At 37.9% G+C, this 18632-nt stretch overlaps 2 protein-coding genes across 3 annotated transcripts in view; one reads left to right on the top strand and one right to left on the bottom strand.

Moving 5' to 3' along the window:
* The window catches only part of LOC119785306 (dedicator of cytokinesis protein 7-like), a 33177-nt gene that overhangs the window by 12777 nt on the left and 1768 nt on the right, over positions 1-18632 (bottom strand). For both annotated transcript variants that reach the window (XM_038287873.1, XM_038287874.1), the window contains exons 2-20: positions 17994-18081; positions 14715-14896; positions 14451-14519; positions 14240-14366; positions 13721-13933; positions 11737-11822; positions 11535-11601; positions 11156-11305; positions 9595-9675; positions 9213-9366; positions 8965-9095; positions 7045-7138; positions 6758-6920; positions 3051-3168; positions 2677-2747; positions 2468-2606; positions 2254-2355; positions 2085-2171; positions 1760-1991 (exon numbers count right to left, since the gene is read on the bottom strand). In XM_038287873.1, the coding sequence (XP_038143801.1) occupies positions 1760-1991; positions 2085-2171; positions 2254-2355; positions 2468-2606; positions 2677-2747; positions 3051-3168; positions 6758-6920; positions 7045-7138; positions 8965-9095; positions 9213-9366; positions 9595-9675; positions 11156-11305; positions 11535-11601; positions 11737-11822; positions 13721-13933; positions 14240-14366; positions 14451-14519; positions 14715-14896; positions 17994-18081 (2354 nt within the window). The remainder of the gene's footprint in view (positions 1-1759; positions 1992-2084; positions 2172-2253; positions 2356-2467; positions 2607-2676; positions 2748-3050; positions 3169-6757; positions 6921-7044; positions 7139-8964; positions 9096-9212; positions 9367-9594; positions 9676-11155; positions 11306-11534; positions 11602-11736; positions 11823-13720; positions 13934-14239; positions 14367-14450; positions 14520-14714; positions 14897-17993; positions 18082-18632) is intronic.
* On the top strand, positions 5139-6559 carry angptl8 (angiopoietin like 8). Its single transcript, XM_038287875.1, has 4 exons — positions 5139-5530; positions 5913-6062; positions 6165-6275; positions 6366-6559. Exons 1-4 carry the CDS (start codon positions 5228-5230, stop codon positions 6381-6383), a joined length of 582 nt encoding a protein of 193 aa, XP_038143803.1. The 5' UTR covers positions 5139-5227; the 3' UTR covers positions 6384-6559.

The raw sequence follows: 18632 nt of genomic DNA, 5'->3' as shown, positions 1-18632 counted from the left end.
GCTTAGTTGCAGTCTTTCAATTGAAAAAAAGCAATTTAATGCAGTTTCTTTAATATAAAAACATGAAAAATAAAAACAACAAAAACCACATATAACACACTGAGCAGCAACATATCAGATTTGACCAATCTAACTATAAAAACTAGTACTCTCCAGGTTTTAACAAAATCTTCCTGGACTTTTTAGATAAAAACTAAATAATCCCCTTTGACCACAAATGTGAAGAAGTTAAATATTCAAAATGTAAATTTTCTTATGAGCTCATGGGTTGCTATGGCCAAAAGACGCATTTGTTAAATGCTGATTAAAATGCTAAATTTACGCTTTAGATCCATCTTTTAATTTTTATACCTGATTAATATTTTTTCTTGGAAAAAAGTAAAAACAGCTCCAGACATGAGATAGAAATGTAGCTACAGATAAAAAACATACTTTAGTTTCTTTAATTTAAAGAAGCAAGTGAAGCAAAAATAATACCATATATAGTTTACGGAGACTTTTTTTAATCTATTGTGTCTCACATTACCCTCAGTCCATCTCTGATTGGCTGATCAACCAGTCCTAGTGTTTGCCCTACTGGAAGCACATGCTGCAAAGACTGAGCTGAGTTTGTGTTCAGTAGGGAATCCAGGAAACCACCAGGAATCGTTGCCCAATCGGGTCAGAGCCAGGGCAGATTACCCTTTATGATTTGGCTTTGATAAATCTGTGTGCATCGTATGCTGTTCGTCTATTTTTCTATTATAATTCTGCAAGAATTGTTGGGGGTTTTTTCACAAAAAAACAATTAATCTCAGACTCTAATTGGTTTAACTAGATTTTAAAATAGTTTGTCTCATCTTAATAAAACATGCTGTTTAACCATGTTTGTGGAAGCATTGTAGAGCAGAGTTATCCTTACTTAACTTTCCTATTAGTCTTTGGATTTTTTATTTTTGTGTTTTTCTGTAAATTGACTTTATTTAGATAAATAATGAGTTTAACTCTTTTAAATCACTCCATTTGATTTTTCTCAGGATTTTTAGATATGATGTTAAGCTGGTTGATTTAAGAACCTTCATTCAACAGCTTAATCGTTTTGCATAAATAATAACTTGGCATTTATTTCTTAAAGTTCAAACTTTTAGACCAATTTGTCTTATTTTTAAACCTGAAAGTTTGTCTTTTCTCCACTTATTCTCTGTTTCACTTTTTCTTAGCACACAATACAACAGTCATGATGGGTAGAGTAAGCGGGAATGGAAAGCAGTAAAGTAAAAAAGCAGTAAGTAAAAAAAAAAATAAATTCTTTCAAAAACAGCAAGAACTATCGATAAGGATTTAAGACAGTATCAAGAGCAATACCACTGGAAAAACAGAAATCAAAATAAGTAATCTTTTCTTAAAATAAGTGCATTTGCTCTTGAAATGAGGTGGTAGGTGAGACATGTTACCAATGAAACAAGACAATCTAAATTCAAAATAAGAAAAAACAGCTGCATTGTCTTATTTCAAGTGCATATTATTAATTATCTTATTTTAAGAGTAAAAATAGTCATCCCGTTGGTGAATCATCTTATTTACCTTCTCAAAATAAGGGTAAATGCACTTAACTGACTTATTTCTAGATCGTATTGCAGTGTGGATCTCAGAGAAAGTACAAATAAATGATACAGAGCGTTTTAGAATAGATGTAAACAAATATTCACAATTTTACTCTAATATTCACAAATATAACTCCGTTATCCTGAACTTCAACTATAGACAAGCAGCCACTCACCAATTTGACCTGCAATGACTGGGGGGTAAACAATAAGCTGAATGAGCTTGTTGAGCAGCTGATGCAGAAAACTGATACAGGTATCGAGGAGAGCCCCTTTCAACGCGCCGATGCTGGCCTTCAGCTCCCCTTCCATGTTGGCTTCAGTGATAATCACATCCTTGAGTCGGAACGGGAAGGAGTACTCCTCAAGGACATAGACCAGGGTAAAAAACTTATCCAGGTGTGGGTCCTGAAAGTATAACCATGAATGTTTATAATGTAAGTTTAAAAGAAATGCACATCAGTAAACATAATCCTCAGTATAATAAGCATTCTTATGTACCTGAGTGTGAACAGAGGAGGTTGCTGTCACCTCGACATCGAATACTACTTTGTGATTATCCACCCACTTCATGCCTGGAAGCTGAACCTGAAATTTGACACAATTTATTCCCACTGACATTGCAAACGAATAGCTGAAGGCAGGCGAGCTGATATTCCCACACACTTACGTCAGGGGTGAGCACAGAGTAGCTAGGCGGAGGCTTTTCAACAGAAACAGAAAGACTGAAGGAGCCGGTACGCAGTCGGCCATGCTGCATCAAAGGTATCCACTGCAGGCAGAAAGACATGTGATCTCTCCCAAATGGTAACGTTACAAAAAAAGCTGCCAAACAAGTTAACATGTGGGTGAAAGGATTAAACCCAGGCCTAGAGCATACTAACGGTGTAGCCCACAGGAGTCTCCAGAGGAGTGTTCTGCTTAGGTTGGCAGCTGATGTGGTAGAAGGTAAACAGCAGATGATGGTTGTCTGTCAGGTTGGCAGGAATCCTCATCTTTATCTCTTCGTAGAACTCAGGGGACCTTATGAGCAAGTCAAAGTTTAAGAGCGCTAAACAGACTTAGAGAGCGTCACAGAGTGAGTCAGCCTTACTTGTTATGATAGATGACGGGAGTGTACGCCTCTTTCATGAACTCGGCACAACTTGACTTTCCGAAGATGACCTGCTCAAAAAGGCAGAGTGTGAGTGTAGCCTTCAACCGTTAACAGGTAGCATGACTATTGTTGCTTACAGAAGCAATCTGCATGGACATCAAAGAGCCACCCAAAAGAATTAAGTTAGCATCCTAAAACACACTATATTTTGCTGCAGATTTCTGAATAGAAACAAAGTATAGTTTTGTACACATAAAGAAGACATCCTCTTAAAATACAATCTTTAATTGGCTAACGCTGCCTTCAGCTGTTCTTTATTACTCTTTTTTGGGGAAGGGTCTCACATTCAGGCCACATTAATCGTTCCTCACCGGTAATGCTTGACTGGGGTCCTCTCCTGCCATGAACTGAACTTTAACAGCAATATTCCTCACAGAGCCCTGACGACTGCTGAAGTTCAGGCTTTGTGGGTAAACATAGAGCAGGTTCCTGAGACGTGGAATGGGGGGAGGGGGTTGTCATAGAACATACAGGAGGAGACAACAGAGAAAAAAAGTCAACACAACTAAAAATCTGCAAAAGCATAGGGAAAATTAGTTTCTTTTCTTATTGTAATGTCAGTTTTGTTAACAAAAGCACATAGTGTCTTTCAAAGCATTAACATGTTATGCATTCAGGCCAGTCAATCAATATTTTGCAGACAACCCATTACTGGAAATATTGCTTTAAGTCTTAAGGTATGTTCTACAGACTGTAATTAAAGCTCATTCTCATTTGCAAAATTTCTAAATCCTCATCAGATTGGTTGGAAACTGTATCTGTAAACATCAGTTCTAAGGTATTTCAAAGAGTTTTAAATTCGACAGACAGATTTTATTTTGTCATTTTGTACACACAAGTGTAAGCAAAGAGAAATTTCATTAAGTACAGCTCTCTAGACCGGAGGTCTTCAAAAGGGGGTCCTCAACCCCTAGGGGGTCCACGGAGGTACTGCATGGGGGTCGCGAAAGTTTTGGTTGATTAGACTGTTTTTTTATGTATTACCCCCAGCAATTTTTTTCCACTAATTGAAATGTCTTTAATTACACATTAACATGAATTCTACACACTGTAGTAAACAGATAAATGGAGGCAGAAGATGTCTTTCAGTCATCAATGCACACATTCAGCGACACAAAGGAGCTCGTTCAAGCTGGGTACCATTTCATTCACAGAAATACTTTAATAATCCCAGGGAGAAATTACTTTCATTACATTAGTCCATCTGTAATAGAGTGACTATAGGACCAGTTTGATATAACACAATTTCATACAATATATATATAATTAGGGGGTCCCTGCTCCATCTCGCCATCAGTTTGGGGGTCCTTGGCCAGGAAAACATTAAAAACCCCTGCTCAATTCTATATCATTTTTAAATTGCAGCCTTGATAAAGATAAGCAGCAGTGATAAAAAACATTGTGATGAAAAAAAATTGCCATAAACTGTATAGTTACAGTTCCAACATTTAGTTTTTTTTTTTTTTTTTCTTTTAAATAACCCATTTTACATAAATTACAAATTGGCTCCAAGTCTTATCTTTAGTCATTATAACACCTAAATATGCTTTGAGGAAATGTTTTATATTAAAACTTTGACTGTATATGCTGGCTTTAACAGGTTTTCTTCCAGGAACACTCGGTGATTAGCTCAATATCTCTTACCATCACCTCTGTAAAGCTCTGCTGTCTGAGCTGGAGAAAAGCATCCCCTCAGCATGAGGTTGCCACCACCGTATTTCACATGCTAGTAGGGATTGAGAATGTACTGTAGGGGGATGTGCAGTGTAAGCTTTCCCCCTCAATCCTTTTTAGAGCATTTAGATCATTTAAGTAAAAAAACCTTACTCCTAATATTTGTTTTGTCTCCTATACTGTAAAGAAATACAAATAGGATGCCCTACAGTGCTTCTTTTTTGAATTAATTATGACTAAATAAGAACAAGTTATTTTAAAGCAACAAAATCGTAACTTCAAAAAATCATGGTAGCAAACGAGTCTCGTGCGTACGTGAGAGAAGTCTGACCCTTTATCATATTCACTCCTGAATGTCACCAACACCAGTCCAAGTCAAACATCAGAGGTAACTACAGTTCAAATTTTAAAACATCTATTATCCATAATAGGGGGAAAATCCTAACACAGAATCATGTTTAATCTAAAAACCAAGAGGACTGCGCTCATTTTATTTCGACAAATGATTTTAGTTTTACTTTCAAGAACATCACCAACTTGCTTCATAGGCATGTTGCAAAAGTGTAACATAAGTGAGCTAAAATTAGACTCTCTTTGGATAAGCACTAGGAGAAGGTCACCGGGACCAAGGCCGTGCACCTAAACTTTGGATCGAACCACAAATGAGCTAATGTTTCACGATACTATTGCATGTTCAGTCCCTATAAAAGATAATGCAGCAGGACCTGAAAGTTCATCCTTTTGTAGGTGAGGATCATCTGAGTCAAAGAGAGATATATCTGCACATCTTGCATCTTTTGATGTAGATATAAAAATGTGGAGCCTGTGTCTCCTGTGCTTAGCTGGGTGTTTAGGATTAGTCCATGCGGGCCCTATCAGGAAAACGAGCAGCACACCCGACAAGGCTGCACCTCAGGAGGAAGTTAACGTGCTCATGTTTGGAGTCATACAGTTAAGCGAATCGCTTAACTACGTTTTTGAAACCACAGAGGCAAAGATGGAAAGAATCAGCAGGACTCTGAAGAATCATGAGAAAACTCTCCAACAGCTGGGGAGGCAGACTGAAGAGGCTGCAGAAATGGAGCAACAGATAAAGGAAGTCGTGCAGCTGTTACAGGTAGGAGGAGAGAGAAATGTAAACACTGAATTCCATGTGTTAATCTGAATAGCTCCCTGATTACAACACAGATTATATAGATATACTGTACAGATGATGGAAAAGGTTAGGAGAGTATTGCAGTTCTGTTTCTATTGGATTAAAGTTCAGTAGACCAAGTTAAGCACTATATAAGATCTATAAGACTATTAATACAGTGTGTAAATACTATGTTGCTTTTCGTGCATCAGACCACATTATAATGCAAAAATCTAACTTTAAATTTAAATAGATCAAAGAAAGATCCTATCAAAGAAAATATGTATTTTAGTTTGCTGGCTGCAGGCCGTATAAAAGTCTCCACCGACAAAGAGAATAATGGAGTCAATTCATTTTTTGACAGGAACAGACAGAAAAGCAACAGGTTCAGACGCAGGTCACAAAAGATTGGCTGAATAGCCTGGAGAAAGACGAAGACGAACTGAAGGCGAAGGTTCGACAGCTGGAGATGTACATAAACTACGCTGCACCTACCGGCCTTAAGGAGCTGCAGGTAAATCTAAACAAACACTTCAGAGCCACACAAGGCTGGTGCATTTTGTTTTTCTTTACCGTCTTCTCTTTTGAAAATCTGTGTTATTTTTATGTCTTTTAGGATAGAGCAGAAAAGCACTTCCAACTTTTGAGAGGTTTGCAGACCTGGAACTGGGCCCAAAAACAAGATATTAAGACTCAGGATGAGCAGCTTTCCAAACTGCAGAAGATGGTAACTAGCTTGTTAAACAAAATGAATTTTCTCAATTCTTCTGATATTTCATTTCAATAAATGCCTTTGCTATTCTCCTCTTTCTTCCAGAGTGAAGCTTTATTATAGCTGATTGAAGATCCATCATTTTCCTGAATAAGCCAAGTTCATCTAGTTCTCCTCTTCATCATTGCACTCCATTCATCCCATCTATCTATGTTCACGTTCCTTTCTAAGCTTATGTTAACGACTTTTCTAATAGAAAATATGTTAAATTATACAATTTTGTTATTTGTAAATAAATGTTACATAGAATTTTTAAATGTGTTTTGCTTCCTTCTTTAGTCCATTTCTGAAAATCTTAGAAGCAGTTAAAATATTCAAAATGAAAACCTGCAGAATTAAATAAATAAATACAATCAATAAATAAGCATGCGCATAGTGAGTGGCTGAACAGGTCAAGTCACTGTTTGCACGCCTGTCTTTAATTGTTAAACGCTCACCTGTACTTGGTGTGCGGTGTGCACACATTATGAGCAGGAAACTCCAGCACCTCTTTGGTCGGCCGGACTCGCAGGTCAGGGTAAGGCTTCACATGAAGCAGTTCTGGTGACAGACAATAATGTGGCGAGTCCGGTGCTGGAGAAATGTCTATTTTTAACTGAGCTGTGGACCACAAACACAAAAAAATAAAAATAAATTAACACATAAAAAAAACCTACATGAAATTAGTTAAAAATCTTCCATAAATCTTTAGATGCAATTCAGCACATTAGATTGCATCAGTTACCTGTGACGGGCCTCAGCCGTCTCAGGACAGAGGATGGCCGGCGCATATCTGCCAAATACTTGTAGAGGTCATCATCCCTCAGTCTATCTCCCTCCTTGGTACGCATAGCAGGAAAATAAGAGATACCGTAAAAAAGTGATCAAATTATGTCTAAAATTCACAAAATAACAAAAGAAATATTCTCAAGAAAGTCCAAGCAAGCTGTACTAAGATGCAGCTTTGTTTAGTGGAGGAGGCTGCCAGTTTTTGTTTTAGTGCTTCATCATACTGCACACAGACAGCAAAGAAAATAAAGAGGCTGCATAAAACAAGCTGATAACTTTCTTATAGATGAGACTGAAGGATATGGAGGAGCTTCTTTATTTCATTCTGGCAGCAGAAATGTGGTCCTTATTTAACGTTACTTCATCTAGCTTCTAGAACAATAGTTGAAATTAATATAACTGAGTTAAATACATAAAAACAAAACGGTTTTTGCTACAGCAGCTCATTTCATTTTTTTTTTTTTTTACACAAAAAAAAAATCAAGGTAAAATATTAACCAATGATTTATCATAGTTCAAAATACAGTGTGCATAACTGAGCAAACAGAAAAAGATGAACCATCAGAGCAAAAGCCACCATGAATCAAGCACATTTTAATGCAATATTTAATCTCAATCAGCGCAACAAATCTGGCAAGTTCTGTTTTCAGGATCTTTCAAAGTTATGAATTAATAATGTGAAACATTTGATCTGGGATGTTTTATGATTCTCTCCTTTAAACGAGCCAAACAGAAGGATAATTACATAACAGCAGGTTATTGTAATGATTAACTGCACAAAATGTAGCATTATTTAATCTAGCCTACTTTATAAATGTACATCATGAGGTAGCACTTCATAACTAATAGAGTAGTAATGTTTTATGCTTAGTTAATGTTGATAAACAAAACTAAATTCTTCCCCTTATATTGCTCAAAATAAATGATGATGATGATGATATCAGATATTATGACTAGTTTACATATCACTTTAACAATAAACTGATATACTATATGAGTAACTGATAATGTTAAATAATGTATATCCAGTTATTATAACTTGCAGAACTAATAGATTTAATGCTGGATTTATAAAATATAATTTAGCACATAAACTATTCTCTCTACTTGGAAGAATCAACTTCATCTTTTCATTTTATCTACATTTTCCTTTAAATTGAAAGAAATATGAATGTTTCAGTCAGGGTTTCTCCTGACTTAAATCTATAGATCCAGCTAAAGATTAGGGTCATGGCAAGGAGAACTCTCATTTTCAAAAATGGAATCCTGAGGTTCTGAGTTCAAGCCCCACTCCCACAGACTGCCACTCTGGGTCTCTGAGCAAGACCCTTAACCCCACACTGCTCCCCGGGTGCTGCACATGACAGCCCACTGCACCCCAAGGGGATGGGTTAAATCAGACATGGGCAATGTGGAGTCAACAAGTCATCTCCATGTCATGTATTTAATCTACCCAGCCAATTAACCAGGTGAGTCCAATCTGCACAGGTCAATTCACTGTGAAGATTGGACTCAACTGCTTCAGAGGCTGGGTAGAACAAATACATGACATGGAGATGACTTGTTGACTCCATATTGCCCATGTCTGGGTTAAATGCAAAGGTAAATTTCTCCATTGTGAATTTCCATTATAGATGCCAATTATGATTTTTTTATGTTTATGACAGTGAGGATAAATAATTTTCCCTCATACAAGTTTATAAATAAAATTATACTTTTCTAAATTAAAGTTGATCTCTCATTTATATTGTTTAACTATCTTTTGAGAGATCTCCATAAAAAAAATCTTGGTTGAATAGAAATAATTTAAATCCAAATGTGCCAGGGTTAGGATTGATACAATATGTTTCAACAAGCCTGTTGCTTCCAGTCTGACCTGTTTGAAGAAGTTGGTGACTGTAAGCGTTGCTGGGCGGAAAGTGGCAAAGTTGCACATCTCTTCCCCAACACTCATCCTCTCATACCCCTTCTTCTTTTTCTCATTCCAGGTCCCATGGCTCTTTCGTTCTAGCAGAAAGACCAATCTGGTAAATGCATGCTGATACTTGTTTTGTATATAGGTAAAAACTTTGAATGTATAGGAAATAGGGGTCTGTGAAAAGGGCACAGTGAGGTCAACAATACCAGAGTCAGAGTCAGGGTCAGAGCGATCAAGACTTCCAGTGCTGACAATGTTCAGGAGGTGTATTGCTGTCCAAGCAAAAGGCATCCGGAAGCGTCCGAGACGAGAACACGCCTGTTCGGCCTGGAGACGGAGCTTTTCCAGCTTTTCCTTGTGCTGAAGTGGAACAAGAGAGGTTAAAATATGTGCAAAGCACATTGAACTGCTTAGACTCTTCTGCAACAAGCGTAAAATTTGGCAAACTAAAGAGGACAGTGGATACAGCAAATTATCCAGGGAGAATTGGGTAATGTTTGTGACTAAACTTTAAAAAAGGTCTAATGTGTATGTATATTGGCTGCACATGCAGAGGGTTGCAACACAAACACATTTTGCCTCGATTACCTTAGAGGAATCCGATTCTTTCATGACCATGTAAGGTTCACAGCATTCACCGATATCTCCCTGCTGAAGAACTTTTTCAAGCTGGAATAAATTTCATACACAAGTGTTAAGAGGCAATCGTTTTTCCCCATGCAATCAAACAAAATGAAGACACACTAAATAAGTGGTGTTTATTAGGTATTGTTTACATGTAAAAGAGGTAAAAAATAAAAAAATGTTTTTTCTACTAAAACAAATGACTAACGAAAATGTGAAAAGCCTAAGAGAGGAAAAAGTTTGCACACCCTCCCTTCTCATAGCTAGTGTTAACACCTATGGACTTCAGGGAGATGTTTCTTGTAACCATTGAGTAGTTTCTGACTGTATTCCTGATATATTTTGGGTTTTGTTATGTTGCACAGTTCATCACTGCTTCAGGAGATCTCCTGAGCTCTCTCCTCGTCTCAACCAAACCGTAAACAAAATTCTCACACCATATTTCACAGCTGATATAGTTAGACACAGTGCCGCAGTGGGTAGCACTGCTGCCTTGCAGCAAGAAGGTTCAGGTTCGGGTCCCGGCCCGGGATGCATTGAGTTTGCATGTTGTCCTAAAGCATGAGAGGGTTCTCTCTGGGTACTCTGGCTTCCTCCCACAGTCCACTAACATGACTGTTGGGTTAATTGGCTTCTCTGAATGCGTGCTTTAATGGTTGTTTGTCTTGTGTTGCCCTGAGATAATCCCGTGACCTGTCTAGGGTGTACCCCACCTCTCGCCCATAGACAGCTAGAGATAGGCACCAGCACCCCTTGCAACCCCAGCAGGGATAAGCATGACGGAAAATGGATGAATTGAAACAGTTAACATTTGTTAAATGCTTATTTATCTCTTCATAATGCATCCTCTGTTCTTTAAAAAGCATTATTTTTCCAAGTCCTTTTATGTATTCTGTCTTGCAAACTTTCGGTTCTGACCTTTAGAGTATTTTTTGAGAGTAAAAGATTTTCTCCTTGCTCACCTCTTTCTGATGAAACAGGAATATAACTTCAAATGGGCAGTAGATGATTAGCAGGCCATATGATAACAACTTACAGGTTTTGGAGACATCCTTTAGCACCGTACTGACAGAAAACGTCCTATGTCAACAATAGTTTTGAAAGTCACCCAGCTGTAGACTAGCTTCTAAAAAAAACAATGGCTAATATCGACTAAATCTTTAAAGGAAAACAGAACACTAGACCAAAATACTGAGGTATAAAGATACTTCAAATTCAGAGCAAAACGTTGCTAACCATCAGCACTTGGTTATATGTGCCTTTCTTTGTTGTTTTTTTAATCTTGTTTGATTTTTTTTCCTTTTTATGTGTGAATAAATACGAGTGCTTCCTCACCCAAAATGTTTAGTTTTTTTCAAAGAAACTTTTACAGAAACATTAAAAAGACTTCAGTTTTAAGTGGGTAAAAAATAAACTGCAGTATTTCTATAATTCAGATTAAATATCTGTATGTCAAAATATGGAAAAAAAACACTTCACATTTTTTTCCTCCAACCACTACTAATTAGAGATTAACTTTCCATACCTTAATGACCAGGAAGATATCAGGAGAGGGATATGTGATGGAGAAAATAGCAGAACGAGCCAGCGTGGATATGGCTATGTGAGGTGTGTGGGGTTTCAGGAGTCCTTTCATCTGATCTGAGTTTAGGTCAAAGTAAAAATTCTCAGAGATCTGTAAGAGAAAAAGATAAGTGGGAAACAGGGAAGGACGAGGCAGGGTAAGATAATGATGGAAATGTGCTATAAAGGAATTTTATTGAATTTTGCCCAAGTGATGGTAACTAAATAGAAAGCACTTAGACCTTTTAGAGCGAAGGGAAATTCAATTAGTTAACATGAGCTCAGAATAACTAAGTGGCCTTACTTAGCTTTATTGACTGTAGAAACACTGAAACATTCACCTTTTTCTTTTCCTTAATGTCATAAAGTGCTAGCGATCCAAAAATTGGCTCGATTTCAATCTCAAATCTAAAAAAAAAGGAAAAAATTGTTACTATAAAAATTTATGTCACAATAAAATCTTACTGACTTTGATTGGATTTGGACAATAAAAGAAAGAACAACGAAATAAACTTAGGGTATAATCTTCCTCATATGTCTTACTTCAGTGATAAACATTTGACCAAAATCCTCTGGCCACAGTGTTCCTTTGGGACCTCGGGTAGAGAACTTCTCTCCACGGCTTCGTCCTGCCATACAGGGAACAGACAGGGAGGAAAAAAGACAGACCCAGATAACATATACAATGACGTCATGCGAATGGTAGACAGACATCGATCTGTACGCAGACATAAAGAAACAGATCGAGAGGGAAGAAGAAAAAAGCAAATGACTGTTGAGGAATGAAATACAGATTTTTTTTTTTTGAGATCAGGTTGTTAATCATGGTTGTCATGCAAATAAACTATACTGCTAAGAAAAATCCTTGATACCTGATCCCATCTAGCAGATTATGGAAACATTTTTTTGAAAGCTCACTAAATATTATTAATAATAGAAAGAAAAATATCTAAACTTCCTTAACTAGGGCAAAGCCAGTAAGTAACAGAAAATTTTAAAGTGTCATTGCCTTCTCTGATTAAACCATAGGCAAGATAATAATTAGTATTATTCTTATCATACTCATTAAATTATTTGACAGCATGTTAATATCCCTTATAAAAGTATGTACCTTTAATTTAGTGGCACATAATTTGCTATGCCAACATCCGCTTCCATTTACCTGTCAATTTGCTGTTAATGTAAAAATGATTCTCTAGCAAATTAATAAAATAAGTTGAAAAAGTTAAACAAAATATGGTTAAATGTATTTCAAAACAAAAGTGGATCTAAAAGACATGTTGTCTCACAGTACGGTAAAAGAATTTTTAAAACATGCAGAAGACAGGGTTCAATGGAGACAGATGAGTCACTGTGGTGACAGCCTGATAGGGAGAAACCAAAAGACGAAGGAAGATAGTAAAAGAATGTGGTCCACGCTACATTTTTAGCAACAGCTGTTTTCCCCATATCTGTATTTTAGGTAACTTAGCTGAATATTTTCTGTAGTGATGAGTTATGCTACGTTCAGACTGCATGCGCTAGAGGCAGCAGAAGCAGCTGATTTACATGCAAAGTGAATGGCTGACAAGCATCAAGGCGCATAAAAAGGTCCTGCAGCATGTTTTGGCCAGCAGGAGCAACGCATCCTTACGCATCGAAGCAGCACCTCATGAGCTTCTGAGGTGCAGGACGCTCTGCACAAGCAGCAGGTGCTGGAGTTGGAAAAATGTAACTTTTGCTGCTCGACACGCCACATCAACCAATCAGAGAAGCTGATCTGAAAGCTGCCAGGAAGACAGACACAGCACTGCTGATGCAGATTGCCATGATCACTCCACTAAAATGGTTTATTAACTATTACCTTAAAATGTCGAAACCTGCCGGCAAAATATGTTCACTTTTATTATTCTGGTGCCTGCAGTTTGGATTACGTACATGAAAAATACCTCCAGCCACCGCGAGCGTAAGCAGAAAAGCCCAAAGAGGCGACCGGGCCAGAGGTTTTTCCAGAGACACAGCACCGCCGTTGTATGGGGATCTGAGCGGCTCTGACAGCTGCTTCCAGCGCTTGCAGTCTGAACATAGCATTATGGCACCAGGGTAGGGAGCTATGGCTTCCTACCTTTTATGCTTTATCAGCCTTTCTCTGGCTTGGCAAAATCTGTGTTATTATTAGCATTAGTGGTATTCCATGACATTATCTTCTCTTTTTTAAAGTGTGTAATGCCTCACCAGACATTCAACGAAGCATTGTCCTGTAAAAACCTCATGGTCTTTTTGAAAGATGCTCACTTCTTCTGGTTGATTTTGAGTCCATTTTTAAAACTACACAACAAACACCGTATAGGTATCAGTCTTCCTCACCCTGGGCATCTATGCATCCATTCTATAATTTACTGTTATTTTCTATGTTTAAAAAAGCATTAACTGTGACTGAGTTGAACATATTTTAAAAGCCTTGAACTTACTTGATAAACATACATTATCTGTACCCAACAATTACTTAGGTTTTGATGTCAACTATACCAGTTACTTTCATACCAACCTCATCAGGGGGAGGGTACAAGCCAAGCAGGTCACATTGGCGCCCCTGTGAGCGCGCCTCCGTGTTGATACGGTCCATGTCCTCTGCAGCTGTTTGTTCCAGCACAGATGGGAGCAGCGCATCCGGGGAAGAGTTCTTCAGGTCAAAGATGCTGGAGGCCCAGCTGCCCCGGGGGGTCTCATCGAGGCTAACTGACCTCCGCTTTAAGTCTTCCTGAAGAAGACACAGCTGACGTTAGCTTTCCTTCCCTCTCAAGAACAGAGTGTAATAATGCAATGATCCTCTTGATGTTAATCAAATATCTGGAATCTTAAGAAAGCTGAATGGTTGAAAAGGGTACAGACCTTTATTTATTATGGATGCTGGGTTACAAACAGTTTACATTTATCACAGCCAACTATCACTTTTATAATCCGGCTTTGATTCCTAGCATCACTCGTCCTTGATTATGACTCCATATTCAAATAGACAGTATAAGAACATTTAAAAATGCAGAGTTTGAACACCCCTATCAGCTACCTGGTCGTCCTGGCGATCATGCGCAGCCGCCTCGTCCAGTTCAAAGGTCTGTTTGACCAGCCCCCGCTGCCTCTCTCGCTGTCGCTCTGAGTTATGAGGGGTGTAAGTGGTGCTGTAGTGTTGAAATCTGGCAAAGAAAACAGTAAAACTTTAAAAATATGGCATCAGTCAATGAAACTGACTCAATTAGTCACACAACTGCACCACTTACTTTCTCTGAATGACAAGCCAGTCATCTGTGTAGACAGCCAGGGCATCTCTCACTCTAGGATCTAGTGAGCTACATAGAAAAACACTTGAATAATTGAGCAAGACATGCTTTTATTATTCATGTTCATACAGTTTCAAAGAGGAAGGCTTTGTTCTTCTATCTTCTAAAGCCCATCTTCCATCATAGCAAATTTGATGCCAATAGTGCAATAATGTATAGATCACAGGATAACATAATGAGCTGTGCAGAAGCCCTCTGACTTACTCCTCCCCCTCCTCAGGCAAAGGTGGCTCCAGTGTAGTGCATTCTTTCTCCAGCTGGAGGAGCTCCAGGTCATCCTGGGGAAACTCCACCAGCTGTCTGAGGGGGCCAGCCTCAACCCCAGGAGCATGACTGCTAACATATTCCTCAAAGTCCACAGGTTCCACCACTTCCGTCAGGGGCAACTGTCAGAGACAACCAAACTGTTATCTACCCATCACTAAGTTAATACTAAAGGTAATACGACTAACATGTACAGAAATGAATAATACACAAATAATATTGAATTGTTAAAGGGATCAAAAACATTTATTTATATTTTAAATTCTTTACACATTTTCATTTTAGCTGATTACAAACCAATGTCCTATAGTCTACAGGTATTAATCTTTTCAATGAATATAATGGCTGTTATAGAATAGAATAGAATAGAATTCAACTTTATTGTCATTGCACTGTCACAAGTACAAGCAACGAAATGCAGTTAGCATCTATCCAGAAGTGCTATACAGGATATAAATATGCATTACAAGTGTACAGATGGTATGTATAAATAGACTATAAAATGTATGTATAAACAGTATAACAGCATTAACAGTGATCATGATGCTGATCTGTTTGTCAGACACTGGCTGTGGTCTGTAGGGGTTGTGAGGCCTGCATTGCTTAAGATGCTGTTCTGGTTTCCACTGTGACCTCTGAACGAGTCGTCCATGACTCCCGGAGTAATTCTAGTAGGACAAACACTCCTGACAGGGGGCTACTGCTCCATATTCTTCTCCATTTGTGGATAATGGCTCTCGCTCTGGTTAACTGGAACCCAATGCCTTAGAAACGGCTTGGTAACCCTTTCCAGATCTATACATGTCTTAGGTTACATTCCCCAAACAGCTCTTGATGCTCAAGATGTTACACAGCAGCCTGCAGTTTACGGAAGATCCGGATGATGAATGTTAGAAGGGTTAAATAAAGCTTTGTTGAATAAAAGCAAAAACAATACATGGTGGATGCAGGTCTCTCTGTGTTATTAAATGCTGGTGCAACGGGAGCTGATAACATCATGACAACATTGTTGGCAAAGGAGAGTAAGAAAAAAATAGTACAACTACTAATAATGGCTTTTTTAAAGCATTCAGTGATGCTGATGCTGCAGAGAAGTCTGTGTAGATGTGAGCCCTGGCAATGACCTATAAGTTGGATAAAAAGCAGTATGACTGTTTAGTTGCGGATAGGGTTGGGAATTGAAAAGATTTTCACGATTCCGATTCCCTTTTCGATTCTATGAAACGATTCGATTCTTAATCGATTCTTTTTTCGATTCCAATTTGGGGGAAAAAGGAGAACAAACAGTTTGATTATCAGAATCAACTTTGTTTACTTAACTATTGCACAATCTTACAAACTCAAAAAGATCAAGATGTCCACAGGAAATGTGAAACTGGAGTAACATCTGTGTTTAAATGAAAAATGAATACAAGAACAAACTTAATAACCAACCATGTCTAATAACAAATGATGGGATAATAACCTATTTTAAATAACAAAAAATACTAATTATAAAACAGTAGTAGGGAAAATTAACAGTTCTTTTGCAGAAAGATGAGCATATCTGCTTTTTCTGGAAGGATACGGGATCTTTCAGCGCTTATGGTGTCTCCAGCCGTGGAGAACACCCTCTCAGATGGGGTGGAGGAAGCCTGCACACAGAGGTAGTTTTCAGCCAGTCCAGATAGCAAGGGCAGCGTATCTTGCTTGTTCCACCACCACAGTGTGGCGCTATCCCTGCAGGGGATGGAGGGCAAGCTTTTATAGAGCTGGATTTCCTGATCTACCCTCTGGGCTAAGGAAAGACGGGGCTTTGATTCACAAAGTGACCGCAGCACGTTGTCTTCCTCCTCTAATAGTTCTTCCAACTTGCGTAACTTGCGTAACTTGCGTAAGTTGCGTAACTTACGCAAAAAACGTGACGTAAGTCGTGCTCCCCAGAGCTGGCGCTCTCGGCTCTGGTGCTGCGGGAATCGAAAAAAGAATCATTCAGCGAGCTGCCAAACGATGCCATGGAATCGAAAAATACGGAACCGGTTCTGAACAGGAACCGGTTTTCGATTCCCATCCCTAGTTGCGGACGCATTGAAAACTATCAGATACATATCTGATTTAGTACCACATATGCAAATCACACAGGACAGATATTTTAGAGGGGGAAATAGTTATGGGCTTTTTTTTTAGTTTTTTGGAATATCTTAGTCTACTTCATGCCATCAGGCAGCTTCTGCTCAAGTGATTTCCTGTTTCTACAGGCATTAAATGGGTCCAAGCAAAATTTAACTAATATGAACAAACTGTTTGGTCAATAGCATTAACTCATGATTTAATAAGTGACACAATTATCTATATTTGCACATTGATTTTTTTCTCTGATACATAAAATTATGATTTTAAAAAAGCAACAGACAATTTTTGCTTATTCTTTGTATAAAAAAATATATATGAAAATTAAGAAAACTCTTTGAAGCTGTGTCCAAACTTTTGGTCTGTACTCTGTTTATATATATATATATATATATATATATATATATATATATATATATATATATATATATATATATATATATATATATATATATATACACAGTACATTTGTAACAACTTTCCAAAAACCTAAGGAGTACAGAAGTATTTTAGTTGGAGAACAAAAAATTTACATACAGGAGCAGCAGAAGACGGATGCGTTAGCGTCTGACTAGAGGACAGTCAGAGGATACGAAGGAGCTGACAGAAGCCAAAAAGTCATCGCAAGCGTTTCTTAAGTTCCTGAAGAATGCATTCTGTAAAGTTGGCCAAGTTATCAGGACACTTTTAGACCAGAATCTGATTTATCAATAGCAGATAATAATAAGCAGGTTTTATGAGGCTGGTTGCGTCAACTTGTTCTGCCTGTTTTAAAAGCATTTAAGTTAGCAGAGAATGAAAACTCTAAAGAAATAAATGTTAGATCTTTTAACCAAAGTTACCTCAGGATACATATCTTTTAATTATAAAAAGACAGATAAAGGATTATAACATGTTCTCCTCTATCTTTTACGATGCATCAACAAAAATCTAAAGGCATTCTTGCCTTCATAAGGATAATTTTCAAAACAAACCTTCCACAAACACAAAATTATAAAATTTTAGAGGTAAAAAGCAATCTAATATGTCAGAAGAACCTTCTTGTGATGATTGTCAATCTCCTCTTTAAAAATGTCAGAAATCCTGCCCTTTAAAAGCAGGGTGACTCACAGGGTGATGAGCTCCTCCTCGTTTCTTAGACAGCTGAGGCGATCCATACTCTCTGGTCACTTGTTTTCTCACCTCTGCTGCAATTGTCCTGATAAGAAACAAAACCAAAAATAAATACATGAAATCTAGAGATGGTAAGAGCCATTTTAATTTCAAAGGATGTATTACAGTAAACTTCTCTGTTTACAAACCCCACCAAAATATAAGTGAAAACTGCAAGATAAAGGACAGACTCTGTGCTCCCTCCTCTTTTGCTGCTTACTGCTGGTCAGCTGGCTCAAAGGTGGTTATTATACTTGTCTATGGCCACTTGGCAAGTAAATCCAGCTGCTTGAAAAAACCAAGTCATGACAAAACACAGATCAAAGAGTGCTACAGCCACCTATCCCTCTTATTCAGCTAAAATATGAGCAGCTTGTCCGTTAAATAAAATGCAAGTCAATAGCCTGACTAATTATCTGGCTAACATCTGTTTGTTACACTCCCAGTGTAACTCTATTCATAACAGACCAGCAAAACTTGAACTACACAGTGTCTTTATTCTGTAATTATTTATATATATATAAGAATTAGAATACATCTTTAATGTCAGTACAATGCACCCCTCAGGACCCCACTTGGGAAAAAGCGTGACGGAAA

Source organism: Cyprinodon tularosa, unplaced genomic scaffold (assembly GCF_016077235.1).
Source record: "Cyprinodon tularosa strain WSP-4 unplaced genomic scaffold, ASM1607723v1 ctg246, whole genome shotgun sequence".
Taxonomy (NCBI): Eukaryota; Metazoa; Chordata; class Actinopteri; order Cyprinodontiformes; family Cyprinodontidae; genus Cyprinodon; species Cyprinodon tularosa.
Note: the sequence above shows the minus strand (reverse complement) of the source record. Positions and strands in the feature narration are given on the sequence as shown.